General features: G+C 18.3%; 2 protein-coding genes across 3 annotated transcripts in view; one reads left to right on the plus strand and one right to left on the minus strand.

The window, feature by feature from the left end:
* The window catches only part of LOC409530 (unconventional myosin-Ie), a 42058-nt gene that overhangs the window by 11321 nt on the left and 10953 nt on the right, over positions 1-19784 (plus strand). The window contains exons 3-10 of the mRNA XM_026438976.1: positions 614-703; positions 803-897; positions 1950-2127; positions 2333-2495; positions 2980-3087; positions 4175-4303; positions 4574-4770; positions 5949-6116. Coding sequence (XP_026294761.1) covers positions 614-703; positions 803-897; positions 1950-2127; positions 2333-2495; positions 2980-3087; positions 4175-4303; positions 4574-4770; positions 5949-6116 — 1128 coding nt within the window. The remainder of the gene's footprint in view (positions 1-613; positions 704-802; positions 898-1949; positions 2128-2332; positions 2496-2979; positions 3088-4174; positions 4304-4573; positions 4771-5948; positions 6117-19784) is intronic.
* On the minus strand, positions 8460-18586 carry LOC102654355. 2 transcript variants are annotated; one of them, XM_006572033.3, is made up of 3 exons: positions 11313-11429; positions 10074-10289; positions 8460-9259 (listed from the first exon to the last, which is right to left on the minus strand). In XM_006572033.3, the coding sequence occupies exons 2-3, from the start codon at positions 10286-10288 to the stop codon at positions 8548-8550; spliced, it is 927 nt and encodes a 308-aa protein (XP_006572096.1). In that variant the 5' UTR covers position 10289; positions 11313-11429; the 3' UTR covers positions 8460-8547. The 2 variants fall into 2 exon arrangements, with proteins under 2 accessions (XP_006572096.1, XP_006572095.1); XM_006572032.3 differs by lacking the exon at positions 11313-11429 and adding an exon at positions 18211-18586 and having other exon boundaries at positions 8461-9259.

Raw genomic sequence — 19784 nt, forward strand, 5'->3', positions numbered from 1 at the left:
TTTTTTTATTCCATCCTACTAACTTCATATTTATTCAAATGTGTATAAACATGTTTTTTAATATTAACCGATATTGTTTATATTTTTTAGCATGCAATTAATAATAAAAAAAAATGTTTTCTATTTTCTCTATATTTCATTCACTTTAATAAATAGTTATTATTAATAATTATATTTTATATTAATAATAAATATTTTGAATTTGATAATAATAAAAATACTCAGTAAATAAATAAAATGCTCTCGTAATATAAATTTTGTGATAATATATATATAATATATATTTAATTTTTATTTTCATTATATTACATTAATTATTATTTCATTACATTTCATTACATATTTACTATTGTTAAAAAAATTTTTCTAAAAAATTATCGAATTAATTGATACTTTATTAATACTACATATATTTATTAATAAAAATTTTTAAATCTAGATATTGTAAAAATGTAGCAATATTTTGAAGTCAAAAATTGATAGGGTAAAAATATTTTTAATTTTAATAATATTAATTTTAAATGAAAACTATTTCATTACTAATTATTAGATAATTGAAATAAATTTTAATTCCTGTGATAAAAATTAAAATAATTTCCTTAATAATTATTAGACAAGTATTGGTCCTGTATTAGTATCAGTCAATCCTTTTAAACAAATGCCATATTTTGGCGAAAAAGAGATAGAAATTTATCAAGGATCAGTAAGTAATAATAAATAAATTTAATTTTTAAATCATGAATTTTATTTTTACATAATATTTATATACAATTAAATTAATTGTTGCCTTCTTCTATTTCAGGTACCATATGAAAATCCACCTCATATTTATGGATTAACAGACAATATGTATAGAAATATGTTAATTGATAAGGAAAGTCAATGTGTTATTATTAGGTAAAATAATTTTATAATTTGGATAAAATTTATGTTTTTCATGAAATAGTTTATATATATTTATATATATATTTTTTAATTAGAATTTAGAATTATACATATTGTGTTCAATATTTGTTATAATTTTTTAATAAAATGTTTAAAAAATTCTTATTAATCTATAAATATATATTATACATTTTTCATATTTATTTTTGTCAATTACAAATTACGTTTATAATATTAATTTAAAAACTCCCAAGATAAATACATATTAGATAAGAAAATAATGAAATTATTAAAAATACAATATAACATTATATATGTATATAAGATTATAAATTTTTTTTTTCAAACTAATTTCCGAAAAATTCAATATTTACATCTTATTTAATTGTTTAAAAGTCATTTTGCTTGAATTATGTTTAATTATCTTAAGAAATCAAAAAATATAAAAAATGATAATAAAATTGAAAAAAAAATAAATTTATTAAAAATATATATTTTTTTATTAGAAATTTTTTATTAAAAAGATATTTAATAAAATAAAAAAATTTATTTTAATTTAGCTATTTCTAAAATAAAAGAAAGAAAATCATATGATATAAATTAAATTTTAAATTTTTTAACAATTATTAAATAATAAAATCAATGATAATTCTATTTTTTTATACTAGTATATTTTCTAATTTCTTTTTTATTATAAAAAACTTTTTTTATTATTACACAAAAATTAATTTTAATTTTATAGAAATAACCTTTATAGAATTATGTAAAATAAAATAACTTTATGTATCTGATATTTATAAAATTTAAAATAATATAATACAAATAAAACAATGATTTATAACGCAAAGTAATTTAAATTAATAAAACAGAGAAAATAAAAATATTTAATAATATTTTTTTATATATGTAAAACAAATATTTATTTAATATCTATTATTATTAATCAATGTTATTAAATAATGTCATATTACTAATTTTTTTAATATTTAAAATATAAATTTTTTTAATTTAATCAATAGAAAATTACGAATAATTTAATTATTTTATTTATTTACGTTTTGCAGTGGAGAATCTGGCGCTGGTAAAACAGTTTCAGTAAAATATATTATGTCATATATTGCTAAGATCAGTGGTGGTGGTACAAAAGTGCAAAAAATAAAAAATATCATTTTAGAATCTAATCCTCTTTTAGAAGCTTTTGGCAATGCAAAGACTATACGAAACAATAATAGTAGCAGATTTGTACGTAAATTTATAATACTTTTATTTTACTACTTGTAATTATTTTTAATATATTATTATTTTATTTATACTTTAACTTCTTTTAATTTTAATTTTTTAAAGCTTTTAATTTTATTTTATTAGCATAAATAAAAGTAGAAAAAAATAGAAAATATTTTAATAAAATAAATAAGCAAATATCTGTGAAATATATTTTTTATTTCAGGGAAAATATGTAGAAATGCAATTTGGTACTGGTGGCCAACTCAATGGGGGAAAAATTTCAAATTTTTTATTAGAAAAATCGAGAGTCACTTGTCATAATTTAGATGAAAGAAATTTTCATGTGTTTTATCAACTTGCAATAGGGGCAAATCAACAAATGAAATGTAAATAAGAATTTTTTCTTTTTTATTTATTACATAAATATTTGTTTACTATTTTATATATATAATTTAAAATTTTCAAATAAATTTTAATATTTTTAATTTGCAAAGTATTGATTAGAAATGGATTCAAATTTAAAATGTTTATTTTTTCTTTGTTTTTTCTTTTTTGCTAAGAAATAGATATTTGCAGAAAATTTTTTAAAAAGTGCGATTTTTAAAATTCTTCAAATTTAGATTTGTACAATAAATAATAATAGTTACATTAGACTTTTAGAATTAAAAAAATTAAATATTTATGTTTTATTTTTTCTTTGTATTTTATTATTTTTTTATTTTTCTTTTGAACATAACATAATAAATATTGTTTATTAATTATAAATAAAATATAATTTAAATTGTTATATGATGTGTTAATTTATATTTAATTTATATTTAATTTATATTTTTCACATAATATATATATATATAATTTTATATTTTTCAGCTGAATTTGGATTAACAGATATTAATTATTATCAATATCTCAATTATGGTCAAGGTCATAAAATTGATGACATAAATGATGCCAGTGCCTTCCAAGCAACATTAAAAGGTAACAATTTTTTTTTATAACAATTGTATATTGAGAAATAATTACATTAAAATAAATATAATTATATATTAATAAAATAACAAAAAAATAATTTATAAAATCTTTAAGATAACATGAAATGATTAAAATTTTAAGATTAAGATAATAATTAAGATAAAAAGATTCTTAAAAATCAATTGTATTTATTTCACCAATTTATTATTTCATCAATTTATTATATTATTTCATCATATATTTATTTAAAAAATAAAAAATAATTTTAAAAAATTATGTGAAAAAGTTTTAAATAATAAATAATTTTAATTATATATAATATAATATAATAATAAATTGATGTATGACATTAACTATTATCATATAATAAATCATTTACAAGTTTTATTTACATGTTGATTTTTATAATCTTTTTCTTTTCTTTATGTCTTCAACATTTTCTGTTTTTAGAAAGTTTTTTTGAATGACATGAAGAATAGAAAAGATCTTTTATTTATTTAAAAAAAAAATTTTCTTCAGTCTAATAACTCAGAATAAAATGAATAATCTTTATTTAAGAAATGAAAGCAAGTAGAATAAGAAACAAATATGTATAATATATTGAAAATAATAAATCATGAATTTAAAATTTTTTTTATATTCTTTTATTTATTTATTCTCTATTTTGTTTTCTGTTTCTTGGTTCTTATATTAATTATTTATATTAAAAATAAAAGAATATAAATATAATTTTACATAGCTCGAATGAATAATTATGAAGATAACATGACATGATTATATTATGAAGAATATTATTTTTTTGTATAATTTATTCTATTTAGTAAGTTTTATTTTGGATTTTTATAAAAAAAATCTTATTAAATTATCAGATATGCAAATTAAATTAATAAAATTAATTATTGAATAAAATAAAAATTTTACAAATTTTATACAGTACTAATAATAATTATTGATTAACAAACTATTATTACATTTTTTTCATTTTTTAAATTAATGATAGTATTGTATTCTCAAGATTTATAAGATTCATTAATTATTATTCAGTTATTTATATTTATTGTTATTATTGTTTATATTTTTATACGTGTTTCAGGACTCAATGTAATGGGAATTAGCAATTCCGAAATAACTGATATTTTCAGGCTTGTTGCTGGAGTACTTCACATAGGAAATATTAAATTTGTTGAGGATGGAAATTATTCACGAGTAGCTAATGAACAATGTAAGTGTTAAAAATAAAAAAAGATTATAATTCATTATGATATAAAAACAAACAAATATATATAAATATTATAAATTATTATTATTTTAACATTGAAAAAATATATATTAATAGTATTATGATTGAGAAATTAGTTATCTTTCAATTTTTAAAAAATATATGATAAAAGTAGTAATATGGATTAATTGTTTAATTGAATATTAGATTATTAATATTAGATTATAATAACTGTATTTATTACTTATTATCACATATTTATCTTTATTTCAGGTCTTGATTTTCCAGCCTATTTACTTGAGATTTCAGTAAAACAATTAGCACAAAAATTAATATCACGTGAATTTGAATCTAAATGGGGAAGTCAATCTGAAAGTGTTGATGTTACATTAAATGTAGAACAAGCCCTCTATACTCGGGATGCATTGGCAAAGGATATCTATGCTAGACTTTTTGATTATTTGGTTAAAGTAAGTATACATAATATAAGTATATAAGTATATTTTTAATGATTAATCAAATATTTTGTTATTATATTTATATATTATATATTAAATTGATCATTAAATTTTACATAATAAATCTTCATTGTTGACATTTAATAATTATATTAATTATTTAAATAGCTTAAATTAATATTATTATATTTTTTTCTAATTATTTAAAATTTAAAATTTATTTTTACAAAATTATTTTTTGTATTTACATTAAAAAAATACATTTAAAATATTAACATTCATAATAAATTATTGATATTATTTTATATTGATAATAATTTTTATTATTTATATTAAAAAATGTTTGCAGGAGCATTATAATTTAAAATAGGATAGTATAGTTTTCATTTCAAATTTTTAATATATGATTCAATAACTTAATATTGAATCTTCAGTCAAAAATTTGATATTTGATAATTCTACTTCTGTTTAAAATTGTCTTAAAATTTTTTAAATATATATAGAAAAAATATTTATCTATTTATTTATAGTTATATAAATTAAATTTTTATATTTTTATTATTATTATTATATTTATTATATTTTATTATTTAAAAAATTCTTCTTTAATAAAAATAATATATTTTTATTTATTTATATAATATATCATAAATCAAATTCAAATTATAATAGTTGCTAAGAGAAATGGAAGAAGAATATTATAATATTAAATTATAAATTGTATGTAAATAGATACAAATTATATGATATACATTAATATCTATTTATTTAAATTAATATATAATTAATTTTATATAAAATTAAGAAAGAATATGTAAAATATAAAAATATTTATTAAAATTATATGTATTTAAAAAAATATAAGAAATAAAATTAAAATTTGGACATATATAGGACTTTAATATATTTGTGAGATATCTTTGAAAAATCAATTCTGGGAATTAAAAGAAATACAAAAGTTGGTGTAAAAATGTTGAGATATAAGTTTATTAAGTTATAAGCAATATAAATATTAAATTTATTGTAAATGAAGAAAGAATGAAATATTAATATGATAGAGATAGTATTGTCTTTATCTTTATCTTATTTTTTGACATATAATATCTAATTGAAATATTTCAAATTTCATTATTATATATATCTATTATCTATCTCTTATTTTTAATTTAATTACATATTTATGTTTACAGAAAGTTAATTCAGCTATGGAAACTAATACAGAAGGTCTTGAAATTGGGATTTTGGATATTTATGGATTTGAAATTTTTGAAAAAAATGGTTTTGAACAATTTTGTATCAATTTCGTAAACGAGAAATTACAACAAATCTTCATAGAACTTACTTTAAAAGCTGAACAGGTAAGTGTGGTTTTCATTTCAATTTTTAATACATAATTCAATAACTTAAAATTGAATCTTCAATCAAAAATTTAATTTTTGATAATTCTACTTCTGTTTAAAATTGTTTTAAAATTTTTTAAATATATATAAAAAAAATATATTTATTCAATTTGAAATATTCTATTTTTATATCAATCTTTCAATAGCAATTTATACTGAACTGCTTTGAACTGCTTTTAAAAATGTTATTTTAAATAATTTTCCGATTTTATAAATGAAGATATATCTTCTAAAATAATGAATGAGATATTTTTATATTTTTTATTCATAATAAACATGTGATTATATCCATGAATTTGATTATATCATATCAAATAATTATAGATAAGTTATTGAATTAAATTAAATAAAAAATACATTATTTAATAAATTATACAATAAATATATAAAACATTATTTAATAAATCATAATCTTATCATAACTACTTATTTTTTATTTTTATTTCAAACAGTAAAATTTTATAACACTTTATTCTATAAATATTGATTTCTTTATTCTCTTTAATATATATTTTTATTTATAAATATACAAAATAATACATGTATGTACATTACTGCTCATAAATATTCGGACATTCAATTTATTTATAATAGTTTATAATAATATATTAAAAAATATATTTATCATCATTTATGAAAATAAAAAATATAATTTTTTAAAAAACTTTTTTTATAATTTGAATTAAGTATGCAATCATTGATGTCCATATATATCAGTATTTAATTAATAATAATTTTTTAGTTTAGAAATTAAATAACTAAAAATAAGCTTTTTTTATAATAAAATAATTTCATTCACTAAATTATAATTTTCTATTAGATAGTTATGATAATAAAAACTAATTCATAAGTACTCATTTTCTTATTTGTAAAATAAAATATTATTTATTTAAACTTATTTTAAAAAAAATTATATTAAATTAATTATATTATTTAATTATAATAAATATCAAAATATAAATGATAAATATTCTTATTGTTAGAATTAAACTAAATTTTAATTATTGAAATTCGTATATAAGAGCTCTCATCAGGCTAATTTATTTGCAAATTTATATAATATATAATTAGATTTTATTGAAAATAAAAAATGTCTGAATACTTTTGAACGGTATTGCATCTACAAAAAATTTATTATTATTTATAATTATACATATATATAATAAAATTTTATATATTTTTGTATTAATTTATAAATTGAAAGGTAAGTGATTCTTTGTACAAAAATAAATTAAAAAATAAAATTAAATATTTTCGAAACTTTATGTTTTCAAAATTTTTTTTGTAAGGATTATTTTTATGATCATCTTAGGTAAAATTGTGTCGTTTACATATTACGAAATTAAATATAAAAAATTTTAATTTCTATTTCATATTATCTCCTAATAAAAGTGTTAATCATAATTGATAATGTTTTAATAAAAGAAAATAATTAAAAAATAATTAATATTATGTAAGATTTAATATCTGAACTGGATTTTAATTTTATATTTTTATTTTATTTGTAAGATCATTCATCGCTTAAAAAAAATTTCATTATTTATTTGTAATATAACATCTAAAAATAATAGATATATATAAAAGATGGCTTTTTTTATAAAATTTATCTTATTTTCAAAGTTTATTCATCAATCTTTTGTTCTGGATGAATTTTAATGAAAATTAATATGATAGAAACCTAATATTTTTCTATGATATTAAAAATAATCTAAATTTTATTTAAAACAAAATAATAAAACAAAAATTCAAAATTTTATATGTAAATTTAATATTTCTATTTATTATAGTTAAAATCAACAATTTGTATTTATTATACAATATTGCTCTATCTATAAAATAAAAAAAAAAAATGATTCACAAACACTCATTTTTAGAAATGTGTATTTTTCTTCATAATTTCTATCTAATTATATCATATTTCTATCTAAATATATTTATACAAAATTTGAATATTTGAAAAATTTACAAAAGTTATATGATGTGAGAAAAAGTATAAAATATTCGAAACATGATACATATTTGATATTTGAAGAATAAAGAAAATCTCTATTTAAGCTCCATTTCCTAATTTATATTTATAAAAATTTGATTTTGCATAAACATCTGCAATCTACTTGTAATTTAATATTCTACGTAATATTCATATTCTTTAATTTAATTGTACAAAATAAATTTATTTACAATTAAACTGATTTAAAATAGTAAATTTTCTGAAAATATCAACAATTATTCATATCTTTAATATGAAAAATTTTCTATAACATAAATAATCTAATTGATATAAAAAAATTATTAATATTACTTGTATTTAAAAAATATCCAATATTTCTTCATTTCTCAAACCTGAGAAAAATATTTCAAGTACATAATTTGTACATTTTCAAAATTATCAAATATCAGAAAAACTATATTCCGGCAATATATTTGTTCTTCTTAAAGCGTATCTCTGAACAGGAGTTGTCTGTGCCATTAATATTCTGCTCGGTAATTTTGATGGTGGTGCAGGTATTTGTTTCGGTAATTCGCTAGATGTCACCATAGAACTCTCGGTAGTGGAGAGATCTTCCAAACCATATATTACAGCTAATCTACTAAGTTTCTTTATTTCATTTTTCGAAAGATGTTTTTGATATTCACGTTTTGTGTTAATTCGATGCTCGAATTTCTTTAACGGGTGAATTATTTTATTATAATGAGATTTCCAATTAGTTTGTTTTTCCAGAGGAGGTGTCATTCGAAGAAATTCTATAGGATTGTTATTGGAAGTCGTTTTGGGACGATTATTACCTTTTTGAAAAGAACCGCTATGACCTCGTACGTTCACATAAACTTTTGGTCTGCTATTTTTTAAATAATAAAACTTTTCATCAAGATTTTGAAGTTTCGGAAGGCCTAAAACACGTCTGTCTTCGTTAACATTCATCTTGAAATTTGAGGTTAGGCCAACATCTCTTACACCGAAAATTGAATGTGATATCACTTCCGGATGAGGATAAGTTTCATTTTGAATTTGTTCAGATTGTTTTAACATTACGTGTACAATATTTTGAAGATTAGCAGCATCCATTTCATCCGGATTTTGGAGTTCGATTTCTACGAGACTGAAAAAAATATAATTTTTTGTAACTGTTTATTTTAAACTCATATTTGATATTAATTATGTTGACTCTTAGTTTATTTATATTTAATGATTAAAACCTATATTATTCAGATTTTAGATTTATATCATAAAAAATAATATGAATTAATTTTATTATAGTAAAATAAAATTTGATTCATATTCAAATTTAATAAAATAGATTTGCAAAAATGAAAATATCCGAATTACATTATATATATATATATATATATATATAATAATAATAATTTAATATATTGAGAATAATATTATTATATATATAATATATATATATATATATTAATATTTATAAATATTTTATTTTTGCATTTAATAAATCAATAATATATATCTAAACAATATACATATGAATATTATATATATAGGTAAATAATAAAAAAATATTCATTTATTATATAATAGTTTATATAGAAATTAATACAATATTTTCATTAAATAATTACTGATAATTTGGCTCAAATTTGACTTAAAAAAAAATCTAAAAATCACATAAGAAAGTTATTAATACTTACGAATAATTTTTGTAGTTAATAGTAGAATTATAAACAAATATTAAAATTTGGGAATTTTTTGTGATATGATAAATTATAAAACCAATTTTGCAATCAATTATAATATTTTTATATTACAAATAAAAATTATCTTGATAACTGTAATAGTAATGTGATTTTAAAACTAGTTAGAGAATAAATAGAGAAAATATGCTTAGTATTAAAAGCTCTTACAAAGTTCAAAAACAAATTAATAGCTTAATTGTAAATATACTTGTTATATACCTGTAATCGTTGGTATTAGCTCTTTCCACATTAGAATTTTGTAAAAAATTTTGTAAATGCTTTCCTTCATAGAACTTTTGATCATTTTCTTTTCGATCAAAGCGTTGAATATAATTTGGTGAAGAAGGCGGCCTTGGAAGAACCATAGCTGAGAATGATCGATGCATGAGTGCAAAGAGCACCGTTGCCGTATAATAATTGATTGCTGCTAACATTCTGAAATATGATTTCATATTTTTAATATTTTGTTTTTAAATTTTTTAATTTTAGACAGTCAAAAAATATTATTATTATTCTTATTATATAAATAAAAATCTTATTATATAAATTTAAAAATTGTAGAAATGCAAATTTATAATTATAATTTTTCTGTTAGTTATTATGCAAATAAAAAATATTTATATATTAATATATCATTTTTTCAAAATTAAATATTAGATAATTAAAAAAGTTTTTGATTCATTTTGATAATAGAAAAATACATAATAAAATAAAAAACTATTTATAAAATTTATATATAATTACATGTATTGGATATGTATTTAAAATTACGCATTTCAGCACAATTCTGTATTTAATTATGATTAGACGAATTCAGTATTTTCAAAAAATATTATAAGATTCGTAAATAAAAGTTTCTTTCTGAATTATTAAGAATGTGTTAATATATATATTTATGATATAGATATATATCTTTGGAAATATATATAATATATATCTAGAAACCAAAAATAAAAGTTAATATATAAAAATATCGGATTATGTTTTATTTATTAAATTATAAATAATTTAATTCTGAATTTGTTAGATAAAGTTAGAGTCATTTTATCTCCATCTTGTTTCTAATTATAAAATAAAACTTAAATAGTTTATAATTTAATAAATTATAAATCGATTTTTATATCAAATGTTTGTTTTGATCTTTCACCATGTTCCATGAATATATTAACATCTTGAATGTGAAATGTCTGGTAAATGTAAAATATTTGATACAAAAGATATATCTTTAAATAAATTTTAAAAAAAGAATAATATTTTTTAAGAAAATCATGTTTGGAAATTAAATTAAATATAAGAAATATAAAAATAATATAATAAATAATAATAAATAAAAATTAAATACTTGATTAAAAAGAATTTGAAATTGAATAAAAATAAATATTAGAAAATAGAATCAAGAAATGTTTGCAATTATTCTTTTTTTTTCAACTTATCTTTGCATATGGAGTCACCTCATACCAGTCATCTGTTCCCGCCCTATATATTTCATTCATATCTCGAATGAATAGATCATTCACTTCACTATTTATTTATTTACAGTATATTCATATATTATAAGTAAATATTACATTTTAATAGTTCACAGTAACATTAATTTAATTTCTGAAAAACAGTAAAAATTATAAGATTTTATTGTTTATTAAAATAATTAAAATAAGTAAATAAAGAAACATTTAAAAACATTATGAAATTTGATTAAATTTCATTTTAAAAAATGCAAAATATTTTATCTTTTGGAAATATTTAAAGAGTAACTCAAAATTTATTAATTTTATATTTAACAAATTATTATATCATAAAAAATGATTATTTGATTATTACATCTGGTTTTTCTGATAAATTTTATTTTGTCATATTGATTTTAATTAGAATGTTGATGTAATAATCATAATCTATATATTTTTTTATTTTATATTATATTTTAATTACATATAGTATTTTATATAAATAGATATATACATAAAGAAAAAAATATACATAAGTATTTTTAAAAATAAAAATAACAAAAATAAATTCCAATCGAGGAAGAAAAAATTTTAAATTATGATTGCTTATCCCTAATAATAATAATAATAATAATAATAATAAATTAGATTTAAATAAATTAAATTGTTTTCATAGAAAATATTTTAGTTTTGAAATTATTAAGAATGCATAATTTTTTTTTATAAAAGAATGTTATTTGTCTTTACTACAGTTATAAGAAATGAAAACCAGGAAAACATTAGCATTTCTGGTCAGTCAAATGAGACAGCATATACAGAGCACGTTATAATAAACGCAGTGAAAGTTTTACCTGTTCGCAAGAGTAACCTTAAAGAACAAAATGATACAATTTCTCTTGTTTCACTTACGTAAGTCATATATTAAATATGGCACAGTTTTTATAATTAAAAAATTCGAGAAATATATTCAATTGAAGAAGAAAAGAATTGATTTAAACAACATTTTGATTTAAACAACATATGATTAAACATAAAATTCATTAAAATTAAATTATTTATATATATTCGAAATATATCATTATAATAGTATCTAAATTAAAAATTTCATTTTTACCTATTAAATTTTGGAGAATTTTTGTTTTACTATATTTTTATTTTTAAATATTTAATGGTAAAATAGTAAATTTGAATATATTTTCATAAAAATTCTCACAGAATGAATAAAATAATGAAATTAAATATAAAATAAAAATAATAAATAATCATTTGTCATGTTAATCATATGCGATGTTATATTATTTATAACATTTTTTGTATACAAAGTTTTGTAAAAAAATTTTTTACAAAGTATTTTAATTATAAATATACTGATGAATAGGCATATATATTTTAATTCTATAAAAAAAATTAGAATTTTTTTATATCTCTTTTTAAAAACTGTAATAATAATAATATAATAATGATGTAATAATAATTTACATTTTCAAAATTGGCAAAGAAAGAAGAAATAAAGAAAAAAATTAATGAAAGAAAGAAATCTGATATTCATATGATAAAGAAGATATTAAAAATAATATATATGGTTATTCTTCATTAAGTATTGAATTTAATCAAAAAAATTTCTGAGGTATTGTAAATGTTAAATGTTAAATTCATTGATTTTTATTTATAAATTTTTACTTAATAAAAATATATTTTTGTTTATGATAAATTTTGTTTCTTAAGAATAAATTTTGATAAAAAAATTTGAATTAGATTTGGAATAAGATAAAATTAAAGAAAATTATCAATGTATAAGTATTCATAGGTTGGTCATTTATCAGATATTCATTTATTAATAAATTTAAACTATAAATATTAAAAATAAAGTATTTATAATTGATAATAATTAAAAGTTGAAAAATATATTTAAAAATATGTTTAAAAAAATTAAAAATTCAAAGTTCTCTCCACAAAAATTAATTTTATAGAAATATCTCACTAAATCTGGAAGATTAAGGATATTTTTAAATATTAAAAAAATAATCATATAATTTTTGTTCGATCCTAATATATAATTAATATATAATTATTTTATGCGAATGATAAAAAAAATAAAATTATGAAATATTATAATATAAAATCCACCTCATTCGTGTAAACTAGTGTGCTAGTTTTGAATATGAAATTACATTCTCTCTTAGATGTGACGATTCGTTCTAATAAACATCGAGTTCTTAGGTTCTATCTTGTAACAGTTATACAAGATTAATTCTTTTAACTAGTCCATTTAAATCTTAAATCAAGGAGAGTACTTACAAAGAATCTATTATTAACTAATTTAAAATTTTGTCATCATTATCTAAAATATAAAACTTATGTATTTTTTTTATTCATTACTTTAAAATTCTAGTTTCTGTATTCATTTTTAAAATTTTACTTTTTAATTCCATAACATGAATTTGCACAATTAATGAATTAAAAAATATGTATTGATTATGTATTAAAAAATAATTTAGTAAATGCTACTTTTATAATAACATTTTAATAAATACTTTATTAGTATAGTATTGAAAATGTATTGATGGATTTTAAAATCCATATTATTAATTTCATATATTTAAATAACAACAATCAAATGAATTGACATTATAAAAGAATATAATAATATAATCGTGAAATCATTTAGATTTGCTTTATATTGATTAATTAATACAATAGTAAACAATCAATAACCATTATTACTTATTTACCACGTAAATAAACCTTTCTAATTTTTTGCTTCGAATACAGACTTTTCAAACGTATCGAAGGAAATAACTCGCGATAAAATTTATAATCATGGCTGTTCACCTAGCATAGTAACGGAAAGGTCCTCCTTTCCAAACAGATCTATGGTTCGAGTTCTCTAGTGGGTGTGGTTCTTTCAATGTAGGTTCGCGTTACAGTGGAAACAGGTTCTCTTAAAAAGTGCAAGTGCATTCGTTGCCCTGGTGAACGTACTCGCTTATACTCGGTGAACGTAAGAGTCCACGTGGAGTCGGTCTGTCAAATGACTCAGGTTTCTACCGGTAACTATGTACCGCATTTTTGTACTTTCAAGTTTCGTTTTCAGATATAAGGTGCTCTTTTTTTTTCTTTTTTTCTTTTTTTTTTTTTTTTTACTTTCATCGATCATTGTTATTTTTACATTGCTGCTTCGTTTCCTTATTGGGATATTTTATATTGATAGAGTTAAGTGATTCATAGTTTTATTAGATATGCGTATTTCTATTGTGTATTTTTATATGTCTTTAAAAGGGAACGCATTATTTTTTTAATTTTGAAAAACATAATTTATCTTGTCCATATATAAAATTCAACATGTAATAAGGAACACGTAAGGAAATTGTTGAAATAGGAAATATTAAAAATTATCATTATTTATGAATTTTCTTTATATAGTAATTTTCATTTATAATGAAATATTTACAATTTTTTAATTTCCTGGATATTTTTTACATCTATTGTTGCATAGGTATATTTGTTGTAATTTTTAATTTTTTTCTTTTTTTAAATCTTTTTTAAATAATTGCTTATTTTTAACGAGTCTTAACTAACTTGTATTTGCTTTGATCTTTAGAATTTTTAAAAAATATCTTATAAATATACATCTTTTATGTGTAACATTGATAAAAAATAATATATATATAGCATAAATGAATTTGTTCAAACAATTTTTATTAAATTCTTAAAATTCTTATAAGTAAAAATTTGAGTAATAAAAGTAATTTTCAAAATATTCAAAATTTTTAATTTTAAATAAATATATATAATATTTTTTAAAATAAAATGAGAAATCAATCGAGAAAATTCAAAAAAATTACTGTTATTTCGTATTTAGAATATTTTATAAAAATTGAATAAAAATATAATACTTTTACAATTTAATTCATTTGTTTATTTTTGTTCCATTTCCTATTCCATTAAGCGGAACTTCTCTTCCGCCTCTGAATGCATTTGAATTTGAACTTTCTCAAAGGAAATATTTAAGGAACCAAATAAAAAAATTTGATTCTTTTTTTTTAAAAATTATATTAATTTTTTCAAAATGATCATTTTTTTAGCTGAGCTTCTTTAACTGATTTCTCGTTTTAATAATAAATAAATAAATCTTTTTTCAAAAAATTAATCAAAATTTAATAAAACAGCTAATTTGTAAATTTATATAAAATTTATATTATTTTATTTTAATTATTATTAATTTATAAATTTTTATAAATTATAATTATAATATAAATTCAATAATATGATTCAATTTTATAATTTCATATACTTTTCATGTCATTATTTTGTAGAATATTGTTTTTGCAAAATTTTTAATACAATATAATTTCATTCTAATCATTTTTTCGCACAAACACACGTGCGGTATTATCAATTGTTTTGAATAGACAGTACTTATAGGAAGCATGACGTGTTTACCATTCACATCATCCTTTCTTGTTAAACGGTTCTTGTCAAGATGGTTTGGAACCGCAGCAACTATACAATACTACATTATCGCTTTGCGGCTTCTTTTCTTTCTAACTTTTCTTCTTTTTGATTGCATAAAAGTCACGTACTCTTATTTTTTACACTTTTTTGTTTTTCTAAAGAAATTAATCCTAACAATATTTTTGAATGCTCGAAAAAGCTTGGAAACTTATATTTAATATAAATCAATTTAATCTTTCCAATTAAAGAATTTATTCTTCTTGTAATCTTGTAATATAATTATTATCCTTCCTTTTATTAATTTATAAAATAAACAAAAATAATTGATATACTGTAAGAAATATATTTTTTATCATTCAATATTTTTCTTATTTATCAAATTCATATTTTATTAAAAATTACACTTTGTAACAAAAATATAATGTATCAGAAATTTTCGCAATTTATATAATGAATACACTAATATATTTATATTTTTATAACTTTTGTGTATATTTTTTAGTCTTTCAAAGATGTTTTATGAATACATCAATACCCTATATATTCATTTCTAATATTTAAAGATTAATATAAATAAATGCTATAAAAAAATTGCATAAAAAAAAAATAAAAAAATGTTATGCATTAAAATTTTTAAAGTTTTTATCTATTCATGCAATAGAATGATAAAAAAAATCGATGCGATACGAAATAATAGCACATTCTTTTCTTCCAGTCGAGTTAAATCGTCATTTGAATGCAATTACGTATGAATTTTGTATTTTATTTATTCATCCTCTAAATTTCATTCCATTATTGAGTTATCTTCGCAGAAGATGTGTAATAAATGTGTAAGAGAAAACTCTTAAAAGACAGTAAAATACAAACATCGGTTCTTAACATAGAAAAGAGTAAATACTTTACATTAGAGTTAAGAAGTTATTTAATATTTACTAGAAACACTTACTACATCTACTACGTCACTTATGATTCGCATGAGAGTCATAATGGATATTTGTTTCTAGCCATCCTCAATAAAATGTACACTTCGCGATCTTTTTCGAAAAAGTAACGATTTTAATGTGAAATTAAAAAACGTGTTTTGGAGATCATTGAAAATAATACGTATTTTGCATCTCAATGATCTTCGTTCGAATATTTTTTTTTTTTTTTTAATTCGATTCTTAACATTTTAATTTTCTTTTCAAGAAAAAAATCGTAAAACATCCTGTTCCATTTATGAACAAATGTTCATTAAAATTATCGTTGTACTTGAACCACAAATAATATAATCGTAAAATATGAACTGGTAATGCGAAATCAATTATACGATAGGAAAAAGTATTTCTAATGTAGAAAAACTAAACGTATAAAATTATAAGAATATAAAAAGTGTATATAGCAAAAAGTAACAAGTAAATTATATATATATATATATAAATAAATATTGTAAGTGTATTTATGATGAATACACGATGAAATTATATTTACGTGTATATTGAAAAAATTAATTACTTTTACGAGATCTACTTTAGTATTACGTTTAATACTGTAAGAGGACAATATCTATAATTGAATTTTACTAATTCGATTCGATGAATTAAAATTTTTGATTAGAATAGAATCAAGGAGGTTTTATTTTCATGTAAAAGTGATTTGAAAAAATGAAAATTTAATGTATAGATATATTTTATTATTAAGGAAATATTATCAAAAATTTATATTGTATTATTGAAATATTCTTCCATTTAATAATATCACTTATAAAACATTTTATTAAATTAAAAGTCAAGACTTGCAAAAAATATTTTAATTTATCAATTATCTGATATGAAATTTGAATATGATTTTTTTATGTTCTACAATGTTTTATATGCAATTGTAAAACTATATAATTTTATATATATATATATTTTATTAATTTATTAATGGTTATCAATAATTTATAAAATTTTTTTTAATATTGTAGTATTGTAAACAACTACTTGATACTTTTTTGTAATTTTCCAATTCGATTTTAAATTATATTCTATAAAATTTAAAACAATGAAAGTAAATATAAAAAATATTTATAATATCATAATAAATTATTTATTTTTCTTAAATTAAAAAAATTTTATTTAAATTTTCGAAATAAATTAAAATTATATAGCGAACTATTTATTTTTCATTCAATATAACAATTCTGAATTATTCTATTTACATTTTTTATTATAACAATTACGTTACGCATTATTAAAATAGATTAAGATTATTATAAAATAGTATTTCCTTACAATGCAAACAATTAATTCATTGCGTTACAATCATATTATCTGTTGCAAACATTATCATAACATTTTGTCAAATGATAAATATTGATTTAATAGGTCAGGTGTGTTATTATTACCTTAAAAATAATTATTAAATAAAATTTGCATTAGTTGTAAGCCATTTCAGATAAATTAATCTATTATTATCAAAATGTGAATACGTACCTGAGAAATATAATAAATCGAAATAGGTTAATACGAATATGATCTTTCCGGATCTATAAATCTCGTGGGTGTAGCTGCGGTCGATCGCAGCTGTCTAAAAACTGGTGCACCGGTTACTCCAATGTAAAATAATCCAGCGCTATCTCGTTATAACAAATTAAAGGTTGAACGAACAATGATTAATCACTTTGTAACAGCTAAATGTCAATCGATCGGGCATTTATATTTTGGCATTTTTTGTTGGTGAAATAATTTATCGATCATGATTCCCACGCAAATTTAAATGATCGATCTATGAGGCGATCCTGAAACGATTGAACGCGCGTTACACAGATGATGGCTCTGTTTGCACTGCGGCCAAGGATCGAGTGAAGGTAATGAAATAGCTAAGTGAAACATCGCCTCTCTCTCTTTCTCTTCCTTTCTCCCTCCTTCTTTTTCATTCTATCCTTTACTTTCTCCTTTGATTCCTTTCTTTTCAGAGCATGTGCCTCCTTTAACCACAGTTGTCCCTGTATAACTGTTACAATTGATATCGTGTATTATCCTCCTTCGTAATAAGTATTAAATTTCGAAATATTAAGAAAATTTTAGTTTTAATAATAGAATAATTGAAACGTATTGATTAATCTTTTAAAAATTAGAAAAAAACTTATAAAGTACTTTAATAACTTTAATCGTATTCTTGAAATAATCTCGAGTGTTGATTATTGCAAAAGTTTCTTTTTTACCTGGAAATAAAGTAAAATAAAGAATTTTCTTTTTATATTTTAATTATTATTTTTCTTATTTATTATCAAAAAAGATGATAAAAAATTGTCCAAAAAGGGATAATAATAATAGAAAAACAATTAATAATCAATTACATATTTTAATAAAAATGAATTAATTTCAAATTCAATTTATTTGAAAATTTTTGAAAACTAAATTTTTTATGATAATTAATTTTTTTATTATATTTTAAAATCGCAAATTATCAGATATTAACTCGAAATAACAATAATGTAATGTATTTCGAAATCAATATTCATATATATTGCAAATATTATATTATATTATTTCAACTTTATCTATTAAGTTCCGAATGAATTTCTTTCATTTATGTAATCAAAAAAAAAAAAAAAAAAAAAAAAAAAAAAAAAAACATCATTGTCATACATTTATAATAGCAGGCTTTCTCGAACGTGTCACGCATATATAGGTGTATGCTTATGTGCATACACGTACGTGTATTTATATATGGTATTTCATTTAAAAGAATTAAGTTAAGTGAAATCTTTCCAATACTTTTACGTGCAAGAAAATTATTTAACACATCATTTTTATTTTTATATTTATATCGAGTAACTATAATAATAACAATTTTTTCAAGAATTTATAAGTTATTCCAATTTTTAAAAAACTGTAAATACTTTTTATTAAAATATTAAATTTATTATTATTATACGAATAATACAAAAAATAAAAGTTTTGTATTTGGAAATCTTTTTTTTAAATAATTCTCAAATATTTTATTATATTGTGTTGCGTTTTGCATAACTTAAATTTATTAAATCAAAAGTGAAATATTTTAT

Source organism: Apis mellifera, linkage group LG2, assembly GCF_003254395.2.
Source record: "Apis mellifera strain DH4 linkage group LG2, Amel_HAv3.1, whole genome shotgun sequence".
NCBI lineage: Eukaryota > Metazoa > Arthropoda > Insecta > Hymenoptera > Apidae > Apis > Apis mellifera.